Below are 20,675 nucleotides of genomic sequence, written 5' to 3'. Positions count from 1 at the left end.
AAAAAAAATGTGGCATTTATACACAATGGAGTATTACTCTGCATTAAAAAATGACAAAATCATAGAATTTGCAGGGAAATGGATGGCATTAGAGCAGATTATGCTAAGTGAAGCTAGCCAATCCCTAAAAAACAAATGCCAAATGTCTTTTTTGATATAAGGAGAGTAACTAAGAACAGAGTAGGGAGGAAGAGCATGAGAAGAAGATTAACATTAAACAGGGATGAGAGGTGGGAGGGAAAGGGAGAGAGAAGGGAAATTGCATGGAAATGGAAGGAGACCCTCAGGGTTATACAAAATTACATACAAGAGGAAGTGAGGGGAAAAGGAAAAAAAACAAAGGGGAGAAATGAATTACAGTAGATGGGGTAGAGAGAGAAGAGGGGAGGGGAGGGGAGGGAAGGGGGGATAGTAGAGGATAGGAAAGGCAGCAGAATACAACAGACACTAGTATGGCAATATGTAAATCAGTGGATGTGTAACCGATGTGATTCTGCAATCTGCATACGGGGTAAAAATGGGAGTTCATAACCCACTTGAATCAAAGTGTGAAATATGATATGTCAAGAACTATGTAATGTTTTGAACAACCAACAATAAAAATAAAAAAAAAACAGTTTTGGAAAATAATAAAAAAGTTGGAGGATTTATATTACCTGAAAGTATGACTTACTATAATAATCAAGATAGTGTAGTGTTAGCATAAATATAGTTTTGTACTAGAACATAATAGAGTTCATAAATATTCCTGTACATATATTATCAATGGATTTTCAACAAAGGTGTCAAGAAGTCAATGAAGGAAAAGCTTTACTTTTTGAAAATGGGGCTTAAAACACCTATATACCCATAGGGGAAAAAATAACTTTGGCAACTACCTCATATCATACATAAAAATAAGCTCAAAATTATCATAAACCTAAATATAAAAGTTAAAACTATCTTGTGGTAGGATAAATTTCTTGGAAGACAAAAATCACTAACCTGAAAAGAAATATCTGATAAGTACATTTCATCAAAATTAAAATCTCATGTTCTTAGAATGACATAATTAAAAAACAAAAAGGTAAATTGTGGATGAGAAGAAAAGTTTCTCAACATATATTATAGAAAAAAATCTTGTATTTAGAATATATAAAGTATTCTAGAGCTGGGCCCACCTGTAATCCCAGGGACTTAAGAGACTGATATGGGAGGATCACAAGTTCAAAACCAGCCACAGCAATTCAGTGAGGCCCTAAGCAACTTAGGGGAACTCTGTCTCAAAATAAAATAAACAAAAAGGGCTGGGGATGTCACTCAGTGGTTAAGCACCCCTGGGTTCAATCCCTGGTACCAAAAACAAAAAAACTAGAAACTCGTAATTAAGCAAACACCGCTCTCTACATGCAGAATATTTGAAAAATTGGTTTCCAAAAGCAGACAAACAAATGGCTAATCAGTACAAGAACAGAGGCTCTCACAATTAGTAATTAGAAATATTAAAATTAAAATCACAATGAGATACCATCACATGCCACAGGAAGCAGTAAACCTAAGACTAACAATGGCAAGTGTTGACAGGATAAGAGGCAACTGAACTCTCACATACTGTTGGCAGGGATATAAAATGGTATGACCACTTTGGAAAACAGTTAGATGTTTCTTATAAACATACCCTAAGAATATGACCTACAATTCTACTTCTAGGTAAACCTAAGAGAAAAATATATGTCCACAAAATGCATACATTTTATTTATTTATTTTTAAACAGTAACAAAGGTTTATTGGGGACAAACCTGTGAATGGGGGGACCTTATGGAGATCAAGACCCCAATGCATACATTTTAAATGCTCATAGCAGCTTTATGGCTCATAACAGACCCTAATTGGAAACAATACACATGTCCAGTAATTGATGAATGAGTAATCATGGTATAGTCACATTATGGAAAACTAACCAGCAAATTACATGTTACATATCCACACAACTTGGATGAACATCAAAAATTGCAATTGTTTGAATCTATTGTATGAAGTTCTAAAACAAGCTAAACAAGTGTAAAAAGATCAGTAGTTGTCTGAGGCTAGGTGTGGGGTAATTGACTACAAAGGGACAGGAGGAAACATTCTGGGATGAAAAGAATGTCTATGTCTTATTTATGACTTTGGTTATATGTATAAATGTACACATATTATATAACTCAAAAGTACAGTTAAAAGCAGTTTGTTTTGTTGTATTTAAATTATACTTTAATAAAGTTGATTTAAAATAAAAACTAAGGCAGAGAAGGAGGGGGTAGTGCTGGGGAGTGATATTGGCCAAATTATATTGTTGTGTAGTATGCATATATGAATATGTAACAACAAATCCCATCATTATATAAAACTATAATGCACTGATAAAACTGGAAAAAAATAGATGACTATTTACTGATACAGTTCTAGTAACTTATCCTACAAACATACAGACTTACATATGACTAAATATTGATGTAAAATTAATGTACATTTCAGTACTCTTTTTAATAGCAAAATGTCTGGAAACATCCCAAATACCCTCCAAGAGAGACTGGTTATTTAAACTGTGATACTTACATATAACAGATTATGCAGCTGTCAAAGAGAATCCAAAGAACATTTGTGTATTGATATGAAAGAAAACTAAGAGTGGAAAAATATCAAGGTGCAGAATAGTATGTAGAGTATGACTCAATTTCCCTTTTTATTTTCTTTATTTTTTGCCATACTGGGGATTGAACTGGCTCTCTACCACTAAGCTACCTTCCCAGCCTCTATATTTTTCATTTGAGACAGGATCTCACTAAGTTGCTGAGGCTGACCTCAAACTTGTGATCCTTCTGCCTTAGCCTCTGGAGTTGCTGAGAGTATAGGCATGTGTCACCATACCCAACTTCAATTTGCCTTTTTTAATTTTTAAAAATTTATTCTTTTTAGTTATATGTGACATTAGAATGCATTTTTGACATATCATACATACATGGAATATAAATTCCCATTCTTGTGGTTGTACATGATGTAGAGTTAGACTGGTCGTGTATTCATGTATGAACATAGGAAAGTTATATCTGATTGCCCTTCCCATTCCGACCCTCTTCCCCTCATTCTCCACTGTCCCAATCCAGTGAACCTCTACTCCTCCCTCCCCCACCACAGCTGATTGTGAGTCAGCATCCACATATCAGAGAAAACATTTGGTCTTTGGGTTTTGGGGATTGGCTTATTTCATTTAGCATGATAGCCTTCGATTCCATCCATTTACTGGCAAATGCCATAATTTCTTTCTTCTTTATGGCTGTATAATATTCCATTGTGTATCAATTTGCCTTTAAAAAAGTATCTGTAGTATATATGTTTGAAAAGAACATATAATAGATATAAAATCAATAAAGCCAAAATTTTATTTTTTATTTTTTGAAAATACCAATAAAATCTATAAACCTTGAGCCAGATTAAGGCACAGAAATGGTATGACTCAAATTACTAACATCAGCAATGAAAGAGTGGACATTTAAAGGATAATAAGGAAATATCATGAACAATTTTATGCCCACAACTCAATAACTTTGATAAACAAATCCTTGAAATACAAAAATACCAAAACTCTCTCTCTCTCTCTCACACACACACACACACACACACACACACACAAACCTAGGCAGTCTACTAATAGAATTTATTTTATAGTCTAAAACATTACAACAAAGAAAACTTGGGGCTCAATGGGCTTTGCTGACAAATTATACCAAATATTTAAGGAGAAAAATAATATAAATTCTACCGAGGGCCAAAATCAGACAAGGATATTACAAAAATGGAAAGCTATACACCAATATTCCTCACAAACAAAAACACTCAGAAAAGTATTGGCAAATTTAATCTAGCATAAACCATCATGATTAAGTGAGCTTTCTCCTAAAATGAATGTTGGTTTAACATTCAAATATCAATGAAAGAAATTCACTTAAAAGTGGGATTTGAATAGATGTTTCTCCAAGAAGACATATAGATAATAAATAAGCACATGAAATATGCTTGGCATCATTATGCACTAGGGAAATGCAAACCACACAGAGATACTACTACTTCACACTCATTATGATGCCCATTTTTTAAAAAAGGCAGAAAATAAGTGTTGGTAAGGATGTAGAAAACCTGCAATGCTCACACTGGTGACAATATAAAATGGGGCAGTCACTTTAGAGAGAAGTTTGGTAGTTCTTATCTAATCCAGCAATCCCACTTCTAGATATTTACCCAAGAGGAATGAAAGCATACCCCCAAAGACAGGCACATAAAATACTGATAGCATTTTCTATCATGGCACCAAAGTGAGAACAATCCAAAAGTGGTATCTCCATGCAATGAAATATTATTTTACAATTAAAAAGGAATAAAAAAACTGATATATGCTACAGGATGTATGAGCCATAAAAACATTACACTAATTGAAATAAGCCAATCGCAAAAGGTGGCATATTATAAATTTGAATGAAATAGTCAAGATAGGCAAATCTATAAAGACAAGAGAAAGTAGAATAGTGGTTGCTTAGGGTTGAGGATGGGAGAAATGGGGACTGACTGCTAACAGGGCTTCTTTTATGAGGGATAAAAATGTTCTAAAATTGAGTGTGAAGATGGTTGCATAACCCTATAAACACAGTAAAAGATACTGGAATGTGTACACTCTAAATGGGTGAATTGTATGGTATGTGAATTATATCTCAATAAAGTTGCTAAAAACAAAATGACAAGCTGGCATGTATGGAACACTTTGCCTGTGGCAAGAGCTTTCCATTCATTATCTCAAAAAAACAAAAACAAAAACAAAAACAAAAAACCTCCCACCACCATACAACAAAGAGGAACAGATTGGTGACATCTATTTAACATTTACTTTGTGCCAAACACTACTGTTATTTATGCAGGTCAACTCTCTTACTCCTCACCGTATTACCCATCCCATTTTATGGGTAAGAAATAGTTTTAGAGCTTTCCAGATGTGTAACGTGCACATCTGGAAAGGGATCCAGCTAAGTATGGGCCCAACCTGCTTGTTTTCACCATCCTCCACACCATCTCCCTCCAATCTCTTTAGTGAAGTGATCCTCAAAGTGTAATCCCTGAAGCAGCAGCATCTGGTAACTTGTTAGAAATCCAAATCTTCGATCCCTACTGTAGACTTACTGAATAAGAAAAACCTATGAAGGTGGGTCCAAAACATAAAAATCACACTGACAGGAAAAAAAGAAAAGAAAAAATTATAATAATCTTAACAGGTGAAGAAAAAGCATTTGACAAAACTCAACATCCAGGGGCTGGGGTTGTGGTTCAGTGGTAGAGCACTTGCCTGGCATGTGTGGGGCCCTGGACTTGTTCCTCAACACCACGTATGAATAAATAAAATAAAGGTGTTGTGTCCACCTACAACTAAAAAAATTTAAAAAAAAAACCAACTCAACATCTATTAACATAAAAATCTCTCAGCAAACTAGGAAAAGGGATCTATAAAAATATTTACAATATAAACATCACGCTTAATAGTCACAGACTGAATGTCCCTCAAAGACTGGGAATCAGGATTTCTGCTCTTACCATCTATTTAACATTGTATTGGAGGTTTTAGTCAATGGAACGGGAAAAGAAATATAAGAAAGTACACAAAGATATATGTTTGTATGTTTGTAGGTTTATGTATTTTTATATCTTCATATTTTCCTATGTTTTCCAATTATTTCATAGACTTGAGTTAGACCTGGTTCTTACCCTCAGACAATTTAGTGTTATGCCCTTAAAGACCCAAAACACTGGGATATAAGTTGGAAGACAGGAACAATTAACACTTCAGTGTCTTCATGCCACAACCAAGTGCTCTATATTTGTATGAAGATGCTGCTGGGACTTTCCAAACTGAACATCTTGGTGCCACATGTGAGGGATGGTGGCCTCTACAATTTACTATCTTTACCAAGTGACTTAATTTCACTGTGTCATTTTCTCCTTTCTAAAATTAGAGTAGTAAAAATATTTACCAGGACTGAAAAGAAATTAAAAGAGCACAGCACCATGTCTGAAACATAGAAAGTCCTCACTAAAGATATCAGTGATAATTCTATTTCACAAAGCATACATGAGCTGTGAAAAACTTGACTCATGGTATTCTAAAGATGGTTCAATTGCCCAATCAATGTGCAAAAGGGCAGACTTGAGGGCTATAAAAAGGAATCAGGATGACGTTGGTGCTAGGTCAAGGTTAGCCCTATAACTGACTTCAGGTCCTGCCTCCTCCTGTGGATTGCACTGCTTCTGTCATGCCCTGGGCTTCACTTCCATTCTGACCCTCTCTGGAACCACATCACAATCTCAGTCTCACAATGATGTGAGTGAGCAGCTGGCAAAGGAGGGCAGGGCTCAGAGCCACACATGCTCGGGGGATTGTAGAAGTGACCCAGATTCTAGGACATGCTATTTGGAATGATAGGTACTCTGTTCCTTCTGAGCTGGCACTAACGAGAAAGTGGAAGAATTTTTCTTCTACAGCAATTTATGTTTTATAAATATAGGTTCTTGGAAGCTATGAGCTGTACCTATAAACCAGCCCACAGCACTGCTGGATGGTATGATCCACTTCCTTCTCATCGGGACCAAGGGAGTTTCTTGCAACAGGAGCCCAAGTGGTTTTCCATGCTTCGGCACCACTGCATAGGCACAAATACCCATACTTACATGCCCTCAATGGAATGGATTAGAAAGCCAAGTCCATCAGGGCTAAGGTCAAACTATTTACACTGGTTCCTGGGTAAGAACTGTCTTCTGGTCTCCAGCACAGTACACTACTCAAAATTATAAACTGATGTCAGTTTTCAAACAAAATTCAATTTAGAATTTTTAATCTGTTAAATTAGTTCTTCAATCACATTCACTCAATTAACAAGTGTTGACTGAGAACCAGTTGTGTGCCAGCTACTCTGTATAGTGCTGAGGACACAGGTTACAGTCCCTAAAGATCACTGAGACCCCATGCCTCATTCTTTCTGACAACATCAACCTAGAACTCCAGTTATTTTCACCTCTTGCAGCTTCAGAAGTCTCTCTTGTCCAAGCTGTCTGCTCTGTCTGCGGCCCTGCTACTAAACACCTGCTCCTAAACAGCTCTCTAATTTTTTTTTATGGCACTGGAGATTGAACCCAGGGGCATTTTACCACTAAGCTCAATCCCCAGTCCTCTTTATTTTTTATTTTATATAGGGTCTCACTAAGTTGCTGAGGTTGTGATCCTCCTGCTTCAGCCTCCTAAATCACTGGGATTACAAGCATCTGCCACCATTCCTGGTAAGATAGCTCTTTTCTTGACCATGCCTGCATATTTACCTAGAAGGTTCCCCAAAGACATAAACCCGGTGGTAATATCTTTGAAAAACTTTCCCTGAACTATCTCAAGTTTGGCAGTGAGAGAGGGTTAAAACCTCATATGAACCTGGTTTTATTCAGGAGGATGTGAATAAAATTTATTTACCTTTTCTTTACCAGGCAAAGAAAGGGAAGGGGGAAGTTGGCTGGAGGACTAGCTTTGTATGTCTTATTGAGGGAAGCTGAGTTCAGAAACTAAGAGTATGGCTTGCTAGTCTAACTGGTCAAGTTCAAACAAACATGGCTCTGCCAGTCATCAGTAGTATGGCTTGGCACATAACCTCTCTAGTCTCTGTTTTCCCATTTATAAATGGGAATCAATATAATAACATCTTAATAAACTAAGACCTATAAGATGTCCACTATATAAAATACTACTTAAGAGAGTGTGGCACTGGTACAGGGGAAAAACTGACCTGTGAAACAAGAGAAAGAGAGAGAGAGAGAGATCTCCAAACAGACCTAAGCATATGTGGACCTTTGAAAGTCACTGATTCCTTGAGTGGTAGAACAGATCAGTAGGGGAAAGAGCTAACCAGTGCTTGTCCACCTGGCTGACCACATGAAGAAAAGTAAAGTTATATATTTCACGTCCTGTGTAGAAATCAAGTCTGGATGTATTAAAGACTTCAGTGTGAAACTTCAAACCATTTTAGGAGAAAATATAGGAAAATATCTACATGATCTCCAGGCAGAAACATAAAGTACTATTCATAAAAACTGATAAATTCAACTACATTAAAATCAAGAGCATCTATTGACAGTGTGATAATGGTATAAGGATAGACATGTAGATTAATGGAAGAAAATTGGAAATCAGAAACAATCTCTTATTTTTACATTCAACTGACTTTCCGCAAAGGTGCAAAGACAAACGGGGAGGCTTTATCTGTTAATAGCCCTAAATTGGACACAGGTGGCCATCAACAGGAGCATGGATAAACTAAGGTATATTCAAACAATGAAAAGCTGAACATTAAGAGACATATTTGGGCTGGGATTGTGGCTCAGTGGCAGAGCTCTTGCCTAGCACATGTGAGGCACCGAGTTCAAACCTCAGCACCACATAAAAATAAATAAATAAAATAAAGGTATTGTGTCCATCTACAACTAAAACAATGTTTTAAAAGAGACATATATTTACAACAACATGGATGAACCTCAAAAACATTATGCTAAGTAAAAGGGACCTTGCATAAAAGATAACATACTGCATGATTCCATTTATGTGAACTTCTAGACTAGTAAAAAGAATCCATGATGAAACAAGTCAGAAAGCAGGAATGTCAGGGTCTGCCTTGAGAAAACTCTGGAATGACAGACAAGTCCTTTATTTTGACAGGGTGTGGGTTACACTTGTCAGAACTCAAATAACTGAAGCTCTACAGTGTCACATGGCTATCATTCCAGCCACTTGGGAAGCTGGGGCAGAAGGCTCCTAAGTTTGAGGCTAGCCTCAGCAACTTAGTGAGACCCTGTCTCAAAATAAAAGATAAAATAAAATGTAGTTCAGTGGGTAAGCATCTCTGGGGGTTCAATCCCCAGTACAAAAAAATAATGCATATATCAGTGCCATCCATGATATGAATATTTTACTTTAAAAAAGTAAATACGTGTTGAACTCTGGTTAATGACATACTGAAGTGATTTTTTTGGGGGGATGAAATGTACTGATAGCTACAATTTACTGTGAAAAGCACTTAAAAATAAGATGGACTGATGGATAGAGGGACATACAGATGGATAAATAGAAAATAAATGCAATAAAATATTCATGGTAAAATACAGGTGGTAGATATATTGGTACAATCCTTTCAACTTTTCTCTATGCTTGAAAATTTTCATAATGAAGTGTTGGAAAAAATACACTAATAAGGAAATACTGGTCCTACTACAGAAAACATACATCCCAGTTATAATCATCACATATGCAAGTTTCAGTTTTAATACCAGATGAAACTAACACATGATAATGGAGTCACCAACCCGCAAGAGGCAAATAAATAGATGAAAAAACAATCACCCTATGTAAAAGCAAAGATATGCCCATTCAATAACAAGGTACCATTTACAACTCTTGACACAACTTCAAATTCTATCAAATCCTGCTGTGGGTATGTTGAAACTAGCAGGGGAGTTTGAGTCCATTTACTATGGCTGTATAACCAGGCAAATTCTGTTTCCTCATCTCAGTTCCCACATCTGCAAAATGAGGGGAGAGGGAACCTCAAACCAGCTAGGGTTCACAGTGACGGAGAAGAGGTTGGCAAAGATTGATCACATGTAGGTGAATAGTGTAGATCCACAATACGTGTTTTCTCTGTGTAAGAATTATAATTATTATAATATTATATTATTATTATTATTATTTTAATTTCTTTAAGTGTTTTTTTCTACTGAATTTCCTACAATGGGCACATATTATCTTATTGATCAGTCAAAAATTATCTTAGCCAGGGGCTGGGATTGTGGCTCAGCGGTAGAGCACTCGCCTAGCATGGGCGGGACCCAGGTTGGATCCTCAGCATCACCTAAAAAAATAAAGGCATTGTGTTGTGTCCATCTACACTTAAAAAATAAATATTAAAAAAAATTATCTTAGCCAAATAGCAATGATTTAAGAGAGTGTACTCAGATCTCTACCCTGGGCTGGTTCATGGCTTCTGAACTGTACAACTGTGTTTTTAGGCCACAGTTTCCTCATCTGTGCCATAGGAATTAGGTAAATCATCTCGAGTTCTCATCTGATGGAGACAGTATATGCTTTTGTAACTACATGATTTTCATTTGTGTGGGTAACTGAACCCTTCTCAACTCAATGTGAGAATTTGCACACTAACACCTCCCTGATTCAAACTTGAAAAATGTGTGGAAAAATGCATGAATGTGAGGCCACATTTCCCACGAGAGTAGAGCTATATCAAGCCAAAAGTCTTTTACGAAAGCTTCAAACTCTACACAATTCACAGAAAACACTCCAGAAATACAGCTGTGACCAGCTGGGCAATCAGCCCCAGCCTCTTTTTAGAATACCACTACCCAGTGCCCCTTCCTTCCATGGAAACCTATTCACCCTGAGGTTGGGTTTTATATTTCAGAGACCCCTCATTAATGCCTCTACTGGATCCTTTACTGTATGGAAGAACCTGGTGACTGAGATTAGGGAGAAGGCCTGACATTTCCAATTAAGCACAAGTCCAAACAGCCAACTGTTCTGACCATTAATGGCAGTTATTTGCAGCCATTTGGATTAATTACCAGCTCCTCAAAGTACAAGCAGCATCTCCTCCTAGCCCCAGGCAAGGGAAGAGAGATTGGGAGAAGGAAGGTAGGAGAATAGTGGGCAGAGCCCCGTGAAAGCTCCTAATGGAAAAAATGCACAAATGTCCTAGAAGAGTAAGATGCTTCTGGCCACCTGTTCTGCTTGGCCAAAATAGACAAAGATGAGCAGAAGGAACAAATCGCCACCAGCAAGAGCTGTGAGGGTACAGGGTGACATCAAAGCAGGCACAGAGATGGCTATGGGGGGAAACAAATAACTCTAGGACTGAGGATACCTGGGAGGGAGCTGGTAACATGGATCAAGGGTTTTCCTGTAGTGCTGACCTTTAGAGCCCAGCAGAGCATTCTAATTGCTGGCAGGACATGGACATGAGACTTGAGCAGTCACATAGGGCCTGCACTCAGAAGGGCCTCCTGGTGTTTGGGTTAATATGTGACTACTACTGTTTTAAAATGCTTAATAAATTTTGCAAGGGGCCCTCTATTTCCATTTGGCATGGGACTCCACAAGTTATACAGCAGGTCTTGCTAGGGAATGACAGTTCCAGGGACCACTTTTCTGAATCCCAACTACCAAGGACAGTGGATGAATGCCAAGATTATAAGATGTCCTGTTTGGCTTGGGTTCTGGCCATGCATGACATAAACCATCTCCATTTCTAATGTTTCCCTTTGGGTTTCAAGACAAAGGCAGAAGAAAATGCAGCTGACAGGCCAGGGAGGGCCACCACAAATAACTGAACCAGTAGGGACAAGTTATCCTTTTTGTTTTGATTGGGTGGAACTCAGGGCCTTCCACATGCTAGGCAAGTGCTCTAGCACTGAGACATATAACCTCAGTGTAATTCATACTTTTTTGTTAGTCAATATATTAAGGAAGAATTTTGTGCCTGGTCAAAGAATACCCTCTCAGAACACTAAGAGTCAAAAATAGGGGGGCTTAGAGAAGTTGTTGTTCACATCCAGCTCCAAGCATCATGAACCAGGACACTCTCCTCAGCACCTTTCCTCTGCTCTTTCCTCTTGTGGAGGAAATAGGGTACTAGAGGGAAGCATTCACATCCTTTGATTCAGCAATGGCACTCTTGGGAATCTGTCCCAGAAAGAAATACAAATGAAAATTTTTGCATGCCAAAGATGCTCAGGCAGCAGTTTGGCTGCAGTGACAATCTGGAAAGAACTTAAAATGTCTAACAGAAGGAAAACACATCCCACAGCCATCCAATGGTAAGTTTTCAGCCTATAATCACAAGGGAAAGTGCTTAGGATATAAAACCATGTTGAAAGTTTGCTATCTCAATGATGCAAAAAGATGTTCACATAAAGGAAAAATACTGTCCAAAAAGACAACCTAACAATAGTGACATGAGGGAAAATGAGGTTACAGAAACACCCTGATCTTAAACACCTGGGATCATTGCCTTAATAGTAAGTAGGCTGGGCCAGGGTTGTGGCTCAGTGGTACAGCGCTTGCCTAGCATGTGTGAGGCACTGGGTTCAATCCCTGGTACTGCATTAAAAAAAAATAAGCAAATAGTAAGTAGGCCTTAAAAATAATGAATGAACAGAATACAGAGGGGAAAGGGAGGAGTGGGCACAGGCTTGGAGATTTCCAGACAGTTAAGCAGTTACCAAATGGTTAGCAAATTAAGAGTCATGCCTCAGGAGCAATCCCATATGAATCCTGCTGCTTCTTATGTAAAACTACCATGTAAAACTATCCTGGATGCAGGCATGTACCCAGTGGAGAGATCAGCTATCTGTTCTAACCTCCCAACGAAAGCATCTGTCCTCTAACCAGCTTCCACCTATGCTATAGGATGCTGGGTACTCCAGGCCAGGATGCAATGGGCAGCCCAAGGGCACTGTGCAAGTGTGGTTCTGTGCCCCAAGTCTGTAAACTTCTGCCTTGACACGCCATACAGCACGAATAGCTACTATTTTTGAAAATGTGCGTCAGGAGTCATTATTCAACACACACGTCAGAAGGAAACAGGACATAAAAGGAAATTTATCTTTGGCAGCCTGAAGTACAGACTTCATCTTTATTCACATTGCTCATCTATTTTATCAGCTGTTGTTGCTGGTCTGATCGACTGGCACTTTACAGGAAACCCAGGCATCAGAGAATGAATCATGTCCATAGTGGGTGCCGTCCACAGTACCATAGGACACTGTCATGAGGTCAGAGAAAAGATGCCCATTGACCAGTCCCAGTCAGGAGGGGCTTCTGCATTCAAGCTCAGTTCCATGCAGCCAGACAGGCTGCTCCTTTCTCCACAGTGACTTAGAGGATCCTCTCCCCTATTTCATTGACTATTCTGAAGCCTCCCCACTCAGCCTTCCAGGGCACTTCTGAGCCCTAATCCCACTTTGGCCTGTGGTAAAGCCCCTACATTGTCAACTACCTGGACTTGGCACCTGAGCAGCAATTTTTCTAGAGGCAACAGAGGTCACTGGGATATCCTCAGAGCCAAACATCATTCCTGATAAATGTTTATATTAACAGGCCTGTTGCATATGATTGAACAGGTTGTAGACTGTATAACCTTAGGTGGAGTCAATCAAAACAGATACTATAGATTTTTTTTCATTATAACACACATACAGAAAATGAAGGAAAAGAGTATTCTGACAAATCAGTATACTACAACAATTTTAGGATAAGCAGAAGAAAAGGGCTTTGAGAAATCTGTCTGCACACCAACTTGTGAAGGCCAAATGAACAAGCTTCTCACCTCCCCAGGCTCCTTAGGACCACTGATGGCAAAGAAATCTGGTTGCAGGATTGTGGCAGCCTGATCCCAGTCACAACTTCATCACCACCATACTGTCAATACCTTGCTAACAGGGCACTTTGTGGCTGCATGGAGCAGGCACAGGTGCACATGAATGGTACTCCATTCTTGTTCCTGCTATACTTCTGATTGAGACCCTCTTTTCTTTCCAAGGCCTCACAATCCAATGCAATGGTCCACCTGTCACCCAGGGCTCAGAGTTGCCACAGACAAAAAGCCTGTGAGTCAAGGTGAGGCAGCTTCCCATGGCCAATCCAGAGTACCGGGGTTGGGGGAAGAGGCTCTGCCCATCTTTCCCAACCTCCTCCTGCCTGGAGCTTTCTGCTTTCCCTGCCTGTTAGCCCACCCCGACACAGTGACACATGCACACAAGTGTAAGGCTCTCCTCAGCACCTTTCCTCTGCTCTCCCTACCTGGGACCCTTATTCACCCTTTAATTACCTGCCCACAGAAGGCCTTCCATAGTGGGCTCCCTGCCCACCCCTCATCTCACTTTCCATTGATGGCATCTTTCCTTAGCTCTTGTATGTATCCTGCTCTGAATATTCTCAAATCTTCTCTACTTGGAATGACCTGTACCTCCTGGGTTCCAAGCATGGCCACCAGGGTCATGCACAGGCCAGTGTGGAGGGTTTTAAGAAGGCTGGCCTGGGGACAAGGAAAAATGGACTCTGGTACTCCAGAACCTCTGGATTGGATTCCTATCACCTAGCTGTGTACATTGTGTGCTCCACATAGCTTTTGGAATAGAGTGAATGACTAAGAGATACAGATTTTTTTTTCTAAAAAGAAAGGACAAAATCTGTTTTCTTTTATCACTTACTATTCTTTGCTCTGCTCAAAAGCATCAAAACATTTCAAACTTACTCCTGGCATTTATCGTCTATCAAGTAACAAGAAATTCTCTCAAATCACCACATCTATGTTTCCCAGATTCCAAGGTTCTGCCCCAGAAAGTGAGCCCCCAGCCCCACCGCACTGAGGCCTCCACCCAGGCCAGGAGCCTTGAAGGTACAGCAGATTCCCAGTCCACAGCCTTTCCTGATGAATTTCCTCTACCTTGACCATTCAACCAACATAAGGTAAGTTCTGGGCATACAGTTGCTGGTCCCACTTCTGCCTGTGTGATTTTAGAGAGTCAACTCTCCTCCTTGAGCCTCAATTTCCCAATCTGTTCAAAGACATAGCCAATAAGTCTCTCACTGCACACTTACTGCGTATCAAGGGCTTCTTAAAACTGTCCTTCTTGGCCTTTGTGCAAATGATAACAGTAAAATATTGCTCCAACAGGTCTGTTTGTAAAATAATGCACATGCATACATTGAAGTCACCCAAAAATATTAATTATCATGAGCAACTACCACGTGTCAGGAATGAGCCAGGGGCTTTCATACATATTAACTAATTAATAGGTTCACTAATTTCACCGCCTCATGCTAAAGGCAAGCAGAAAAACACTATACCACGTGACATATCTATGACAGAAGGTCCTGCTTCCGTGGATCACACTGAGGAACTTTAATGGGGAGGACTTTAATGGGGCCAATGCTATGGTGAAGCCTTTCTCCATAAACTTCATGCCACCTCAAGAGCTGGCAGAGGCTGTGTCCTCCCTGCATTTCCCACCTCCCCAAGGTTTAACATCTGCCATTTCAACAGGCCTGGGCATCACAGCTCATCTGTCCTTTCTGATTTATCCTACCAATGGGACCCCTCTCCTAATTCTTACTTACAACAAGGCCCTAAGAACTGCCTCAATCCTCCTGAGAATCTACCCATCCCATCCTCTACCTTCCCATCTTTCACTCTTATTCCAACATTCAGCTGGTGCCATCTCCTTCAAAAATGCCAAGTGTTGGGGACCAGGAAGAGGTACATTATAGAATGGGTGAAATCTATTCTCCATTTTTAGGATCCTCCAACCTTGAAGGAGGGAAAGACTTTGGAGGTCCCATAATGTCCCTGAGCCAAGAGCCCATGGTCCATGGGATGGGCCTTCAAAAGCCAGACATGTTCCTATCACTGAAATGGTCACCACCTGGACTTCCACTCCTGGCCTCAAAGGCAGGCATCAAGGTCAGCGCCCCCTTCAACTAGCACAAAAATGAGCTCAGGTACATAACACGATTTCACTGGAACCCAAATTCCTGAGGAAGAATGTGTCAGAGTAACCCCTCATCTCAATACCCTTTAACGTGTCTGAAAAGAGAATGCCAGACTCTCCCTGTCTGCATGCTGGGGATGAGGGTCCCCGTACCCATAAAGTGGTGAGAGAGGCAAGGAGGCTCCCACTCCCAAAAGCTGATCACTAACCTTCATACCTCTCCCGTTAGCCAGCAAAGCCAACACTTAAAAACTGGGAGATTGCCAGTTTGTCTTAAACTTTTTTCTGGCCCTTCTAGACCCCACCTTCACTCACAGGGAACTGGAGTTCTGGCTATAGTGTTGGTCTGCTCCAGCCCTGCTAAGCACTGTGCCTTCAATACACAACCTCCTGAGCCTCCTCATCCCCAAAAGACCCACAATGCAAGGAGAGACAAAGACAAGAGGGGTAAGATGAAAGGCTGCTCTGGAAAGGCCTGGCAAAAGGTGACCACATTTACTGCTCTCCAAGTACAGATGCTCTGGTAACCCCTGTGCTTCCAGACAAAGGTGTGCATTCTTACCACAATCAAGCAGAAAGCATTAGTTCAATACTCCTGTTAGCATCAAATCTACCAGATAATGAATGGAAATGAAGAAAATCATCAGGCAGGCCAATGGAAGAATAAAAAATCCAACTGATAATTTTTTTTTACTAATGCCAAAATTTACCTTCTGAATGAATCCATCTAAATTGATAACAGAATCATCATTTTAACTTTGCAGAAAGAACACAACTGCTTTAAAAATGACTCTCTATCCAAAATAAAAATGAGAAGACTAATCCTCTAAAGCCAAAATATATACACAAAATTCACTTGCAAGTTTCTTCAAAGGATTTTTTTAGATGAGGCCATCATATCAGCTCCTAATAAAATAAATTTCAAATATTAACAATTGCAAACAACCTAAGAGTCTGTTTTCAGGAAAATATATGGTGAAATGTGATTCCCCAGGAGTCCTTGGGCTGAGGTTTGGAGTTTCTAACTTTGACAAATGAAGTCTAGAAATGGCAAGGGTCTTATGAAGTCATTAGCCAGGCCAGTCAGCAAGCAAAGTTAATTACAAGGGTTATTACAGATCAGAGGATGTTAATTTCTGAAAGGTCTGTTTTTAATAAACTCTTAAGTAAAATTAACTGCCTCTATGTCTGAAAGATTCACAGGGTTAAAGAATCCTAATTTTCCCTACAGATTCAAATTATAGCAGAAATGCTCACCAAAGTAAACACAGCAAGTTTCACTCACGCCAAAATCTCCAATAAAGAAGGTTTCAAGCATCATGAATTGCAGGTAAGAGTCTGCAAGGCTTTACCTTAAGACAGCTGTTAACCTCTTAACGCTAAGAAAGGGCTCTTGGGCAGTTATCCATGGGATGGGGAAGCATCCTCAGGGTTGGCCCTTCCTCAAACCCAGACAGCCGCCACGGAGGGTCATGCAGTAAGCAAAGCCAACACCTAAGAAGCTCCAGGAAAAGGTCCTTCTGGGCAAAGCCGCACTTCTGACGGCGCCCCAGTGCCATGAGGCCCTAGGGGAATGCGGGTATCAGACTAAAGAAGAAAAGGTAGGTGGATGGGCTAAGCACGACCGCTCCTTCCCCCTCTTTCCAGAAAGATCTGGATTGTATTTCGTTTCCTTTTTGCTGAGGTTAATCGAACAGCACAAAATCCCTTTTCCAAAATGCGCCGCGCGTGAAGCCAGTGCGGAGCGCATCCTGGCTGAGTGCGGGGTGACGGGTTCCCCGAGGTTCCCCGCGCTCCCCACTCTGCGAGGGAGTGACATCAGAGGCTAGCGTGGATTGATCATGCAGCAAAGCCTGGCGCGGGGCGTGCGTGTGTGAGCGGGGAGCCCGGCCGAAGCCGGGCAGCACTAACCCTTCTTAAATTTATTCAGGCAGCCAGAGCTGCAGAAGGAGCGCACGGAGGCCGTTTCCCAGCAGCCGCGTCCTTTCATCCCCGCGGCGGGGTGGCCTCCGAGTGGCCGGTCGCTACATGGCGCCGGGCCCCGGGGGCTCGCACTGACGCGCGCTCAGCTCGGCGGGCCGCCTGGCGGAGGCGGCGGGCACTCGCGGGTCCCAGCGCCGCGTTACCACAATGCACCACTGCCGCCCGGTGCATGAGCCCGTTAACTCTATCGGCGCCACCGGTGCCCAACCAAACGCGAGCGGCAGCACTGCCTCCCCCGATCTCTTCCCCTGAGAACGCAGCGTGTTTGCCCGTGGGACCCCGCGGGCTTGCAGAGCCCTGGGTGTAGGGCGGGCTTCCCATTTCGACGTCACACTTGAACGCGAAAATTCGAGCGAAGGTGCCGCCCCCTGCAGCACCACGCTTGGCTTGCTTTTTTTCGAATTAAGTATGCCCTTGAGATCCAGGCGCACGTGGGAAATGGGGTTCTAACGATAATTCCAGGAAACGGAGGTGACCTCTGGGATCTGGTCACCTTTTAACCTGCTGCAACGGTTGATGGTTTGATAAACCAGTGCCACCTGCAGCCACCTGGCCGCCTTCCAAGACTATGGCAACAGGCAGAGCCCCAGGGAACCAGGTTCCCTAAGGGCTGCTAATATCCCTAAGCTATATGGGGATATCTGTCTCTGCTCAGACCTCTCTGAACACAGGCCCCCTGGCCAGCTGCCTGCAGGACTTCTCCATGTCTGATGGGCATCACAAACTGTCCAAATCTGAGCTCCCTGTGATCCTGGACTTTTGCTTCAATCCTTTGCCCTGAGCTAGTGGCAGCGACATCCATCTTCCCAGTTGCTCAGGCCAGAAACCTTGGAGTCATCCTTGGCCCCTCTTGGAATCACATTCACTTGGTCAGCACATCTTGAGGGCTGTACCACCTAATTCAGCCAGGATCACGTTATTCCTCACCACCCCACTGCTGCCCCCAGGCTTCTTGCTCGTGTGTGGACTCCTACAAATCCTCCCAGCAAATTACCCTGCTCCCGCTCTGGCTGCCCGCGTTCCAAGCTTAGTACAACAGCCCTAGAAATGTTCAATGTTTCTCCCCCACTCAGTGTTCTTCATCTCCCCATATATCCATGATGTTATGACCTCATCCGTCTGTTTCCCCTCCCTCCCTCTCTCTGCTTCTGCTACCCTGATGTCCTGGCTTAAACACACAGCGGCTACCAGGCAATCCGAGCACTGTAGGGTTCCTACCACTCTGCCTGGATTTTGTCTTGCCTTTCCCACAGAACTATGTAATCTGAGCCCCAGGACTGGGTTTTGCCATTGCTCCATTCCTAATAATTCCCTTCCCTATACTGCCACCTCACATAACAAAGTCAATGGGATTTATCAAATGTAATTTATTGAAACAGAATCAATTTTCCCCAATTTAAAGGATTTTCAAGTACACAACAGAGCTCCTGTTTTAATGTCTAACAGACTTAGGGAAGGTGGTGCTGGGTCAATAATTCCTTCCAGGCTTTTGAAGCAACTGAGAGAATTAATCCTCAGCAATTACATGAGAGTACTGGCCCAGGGGATATAAAGCATTAAACCATTTTGGGCTTTGGTTTTCTGGCTACAAAATGAAAAGCATAATAATGATGGAAATGGTTCCCAGAAATGAATGCTGACTGGACATCAAGCACTGGGCTGCGCCATTCACTCACTCAATCCTCATAGAAGAGCCTTGTTAGGGAGGTTCCACCAACATCCCCCCCCCACACACACACACACTTTTAATACAGATAAGGATACTAAGGCTGTTAGGGAGAGAGACTTACCCAGGGTTATGAGAGTTGCCCAGGGAACCTGCCTGTTCTGAGAGGCCAAATTCTGAACCCTGCTCTGTGGGGTCCTTTAAGCATGATACTCCTTTTCACGTACAACCAGAGGTCTCATAAGAAAATGCTTTGAGAAAATGTTCCAAACATACAGGTGATTTTTTTTTTTTTACATGAGATCTAACCCATATTGCCCAGGCTGGTCTTGAACTCCTGAGCTCAAGTGATCCTCCCACCTCAGCCTCTCAAATAGCTATGACTACAGTTACATGCTGCTGTGCCCAGCAATTTTTTGAGGATTTGCATATGCAGGAATAAACCCAACCCAGGATATTTAACCAGACACTATGATATCATGGAATCTGAAAACTGGAAGAATCTATGTAATGCAGGTCTGTGCCCACAGTATTGAAAGCTGAGGGAGGGAAGGGCAGAGAAACTCAGTACTACATGCCTGGCTTCACAACTAGTGATCCCTGGCACCACCACCTCTACCCAGAGCCACCACCACCCCCTTACAGCAGTGTACCTGAGAAGTTAGGGAACAAAAGACAACCCAGAAAGCAAGTGAAATGGTCAAGAAAAAATTCGAAAGAATATCATTTAGTCCCACTAAACCACACACACATACACAAATTTCCACTTTCTAAATAATTATTTTACACTATAAGTCACATAAAAAAATTATCAGATTCTGCTCATGCAAAATACTTAAAAGTCTTCAGCTTAGTTGAACTGTCATCAAGAAGAATGCCAGTTTGTCCTTCAAGAAGATATTACCTGAAAAGTCTTAATTGACAACAGCAAAGAAGGCAAAGAGAACATAAGATGACTTCTGGGTAATTCCAGCTGCTCTACCAGCTTCCCTGATCCTGCATGGTCCCCTCCCATCCTGTGTAGGTGAGGCTGAGCCCCAGAGCCCCTCCTGCACCCCATCTGCACTAATGCATCCCGAGTGACTCTTGAAAAGCTCCAGGTTCTGGTCCCCAGTCACCCTCAATGTGACCTAAAACTGAGTGCACCAACTCTGAGACCTTCTTGAGGTCCACTTACGCCAAATACTCTGAGCTGGCAACCCTTGAGGCAGCTACAACCCTCCCTCTTAGCTTCTATCTGACCCTACATCAAGGGCAGCTGATCTGTTCAACTCAAAGTCTTTAGTTTCTCTTCTGTCTACAATAGCCAGTTTCCTTGTCACATCCTACCTGGGCTCCTGTTGCTGCAAGAGCCTCCTTAGAAGCTAGGCTCCTCACTTCTGCTTACTACCAGAGAACACTGTTAATCAGACTCCGTTTCCACTATGTTTC

General features: G+C 41.6%; 1 protein-coding gene across 6 annotated transcripts in view; it reads right to left on the bottom strand.

Moving 5' to 3' along the window:
• Positions 1-20,675, bottom strand: part of Osbp2 (oxysterol binding protein 2) — a 178,277-nt gene that overhangs the window by 57,655 nt on the left and 99,947 nt on the right. The window contains exon 1 of one of the 6 annotated variants that reach the window (XM_048798236.1): positions 17,507-17,786. The exons of the other annotated variants lie outside the window; for them this stretch is intronic. Coding sequence (XP_048654193.1) covers positions 17,507-17,585 — 79 coding nt within the window. The 5' untranslated portion in view covers positions 17,586-17,786. Of the gene's footprint in view, positions 1-17,506; positions 17,787-20,675 lie in introns of those variants that run through there. 6 annotated transcript variants of the gene reach the window in all.

The sequence above is a fragment of the Marmota marmota genome, unplaced genomic scaffold (genome assembly GCF_001458135.2).
Source record: "Marmota marmota marmota unplaced genomic scaffold, marMar, whole genome shotgun sequence".
NCBI lineage: Eukaryota > Metazoa > Chordata > Mammalia > Rodentia > Sciuridae > Marmota > Marmota marmota.
Note: the sequence above shows the minus strand (reverse complement) of the source record. Positions and strands in the feature narration are given on the sequence as shown.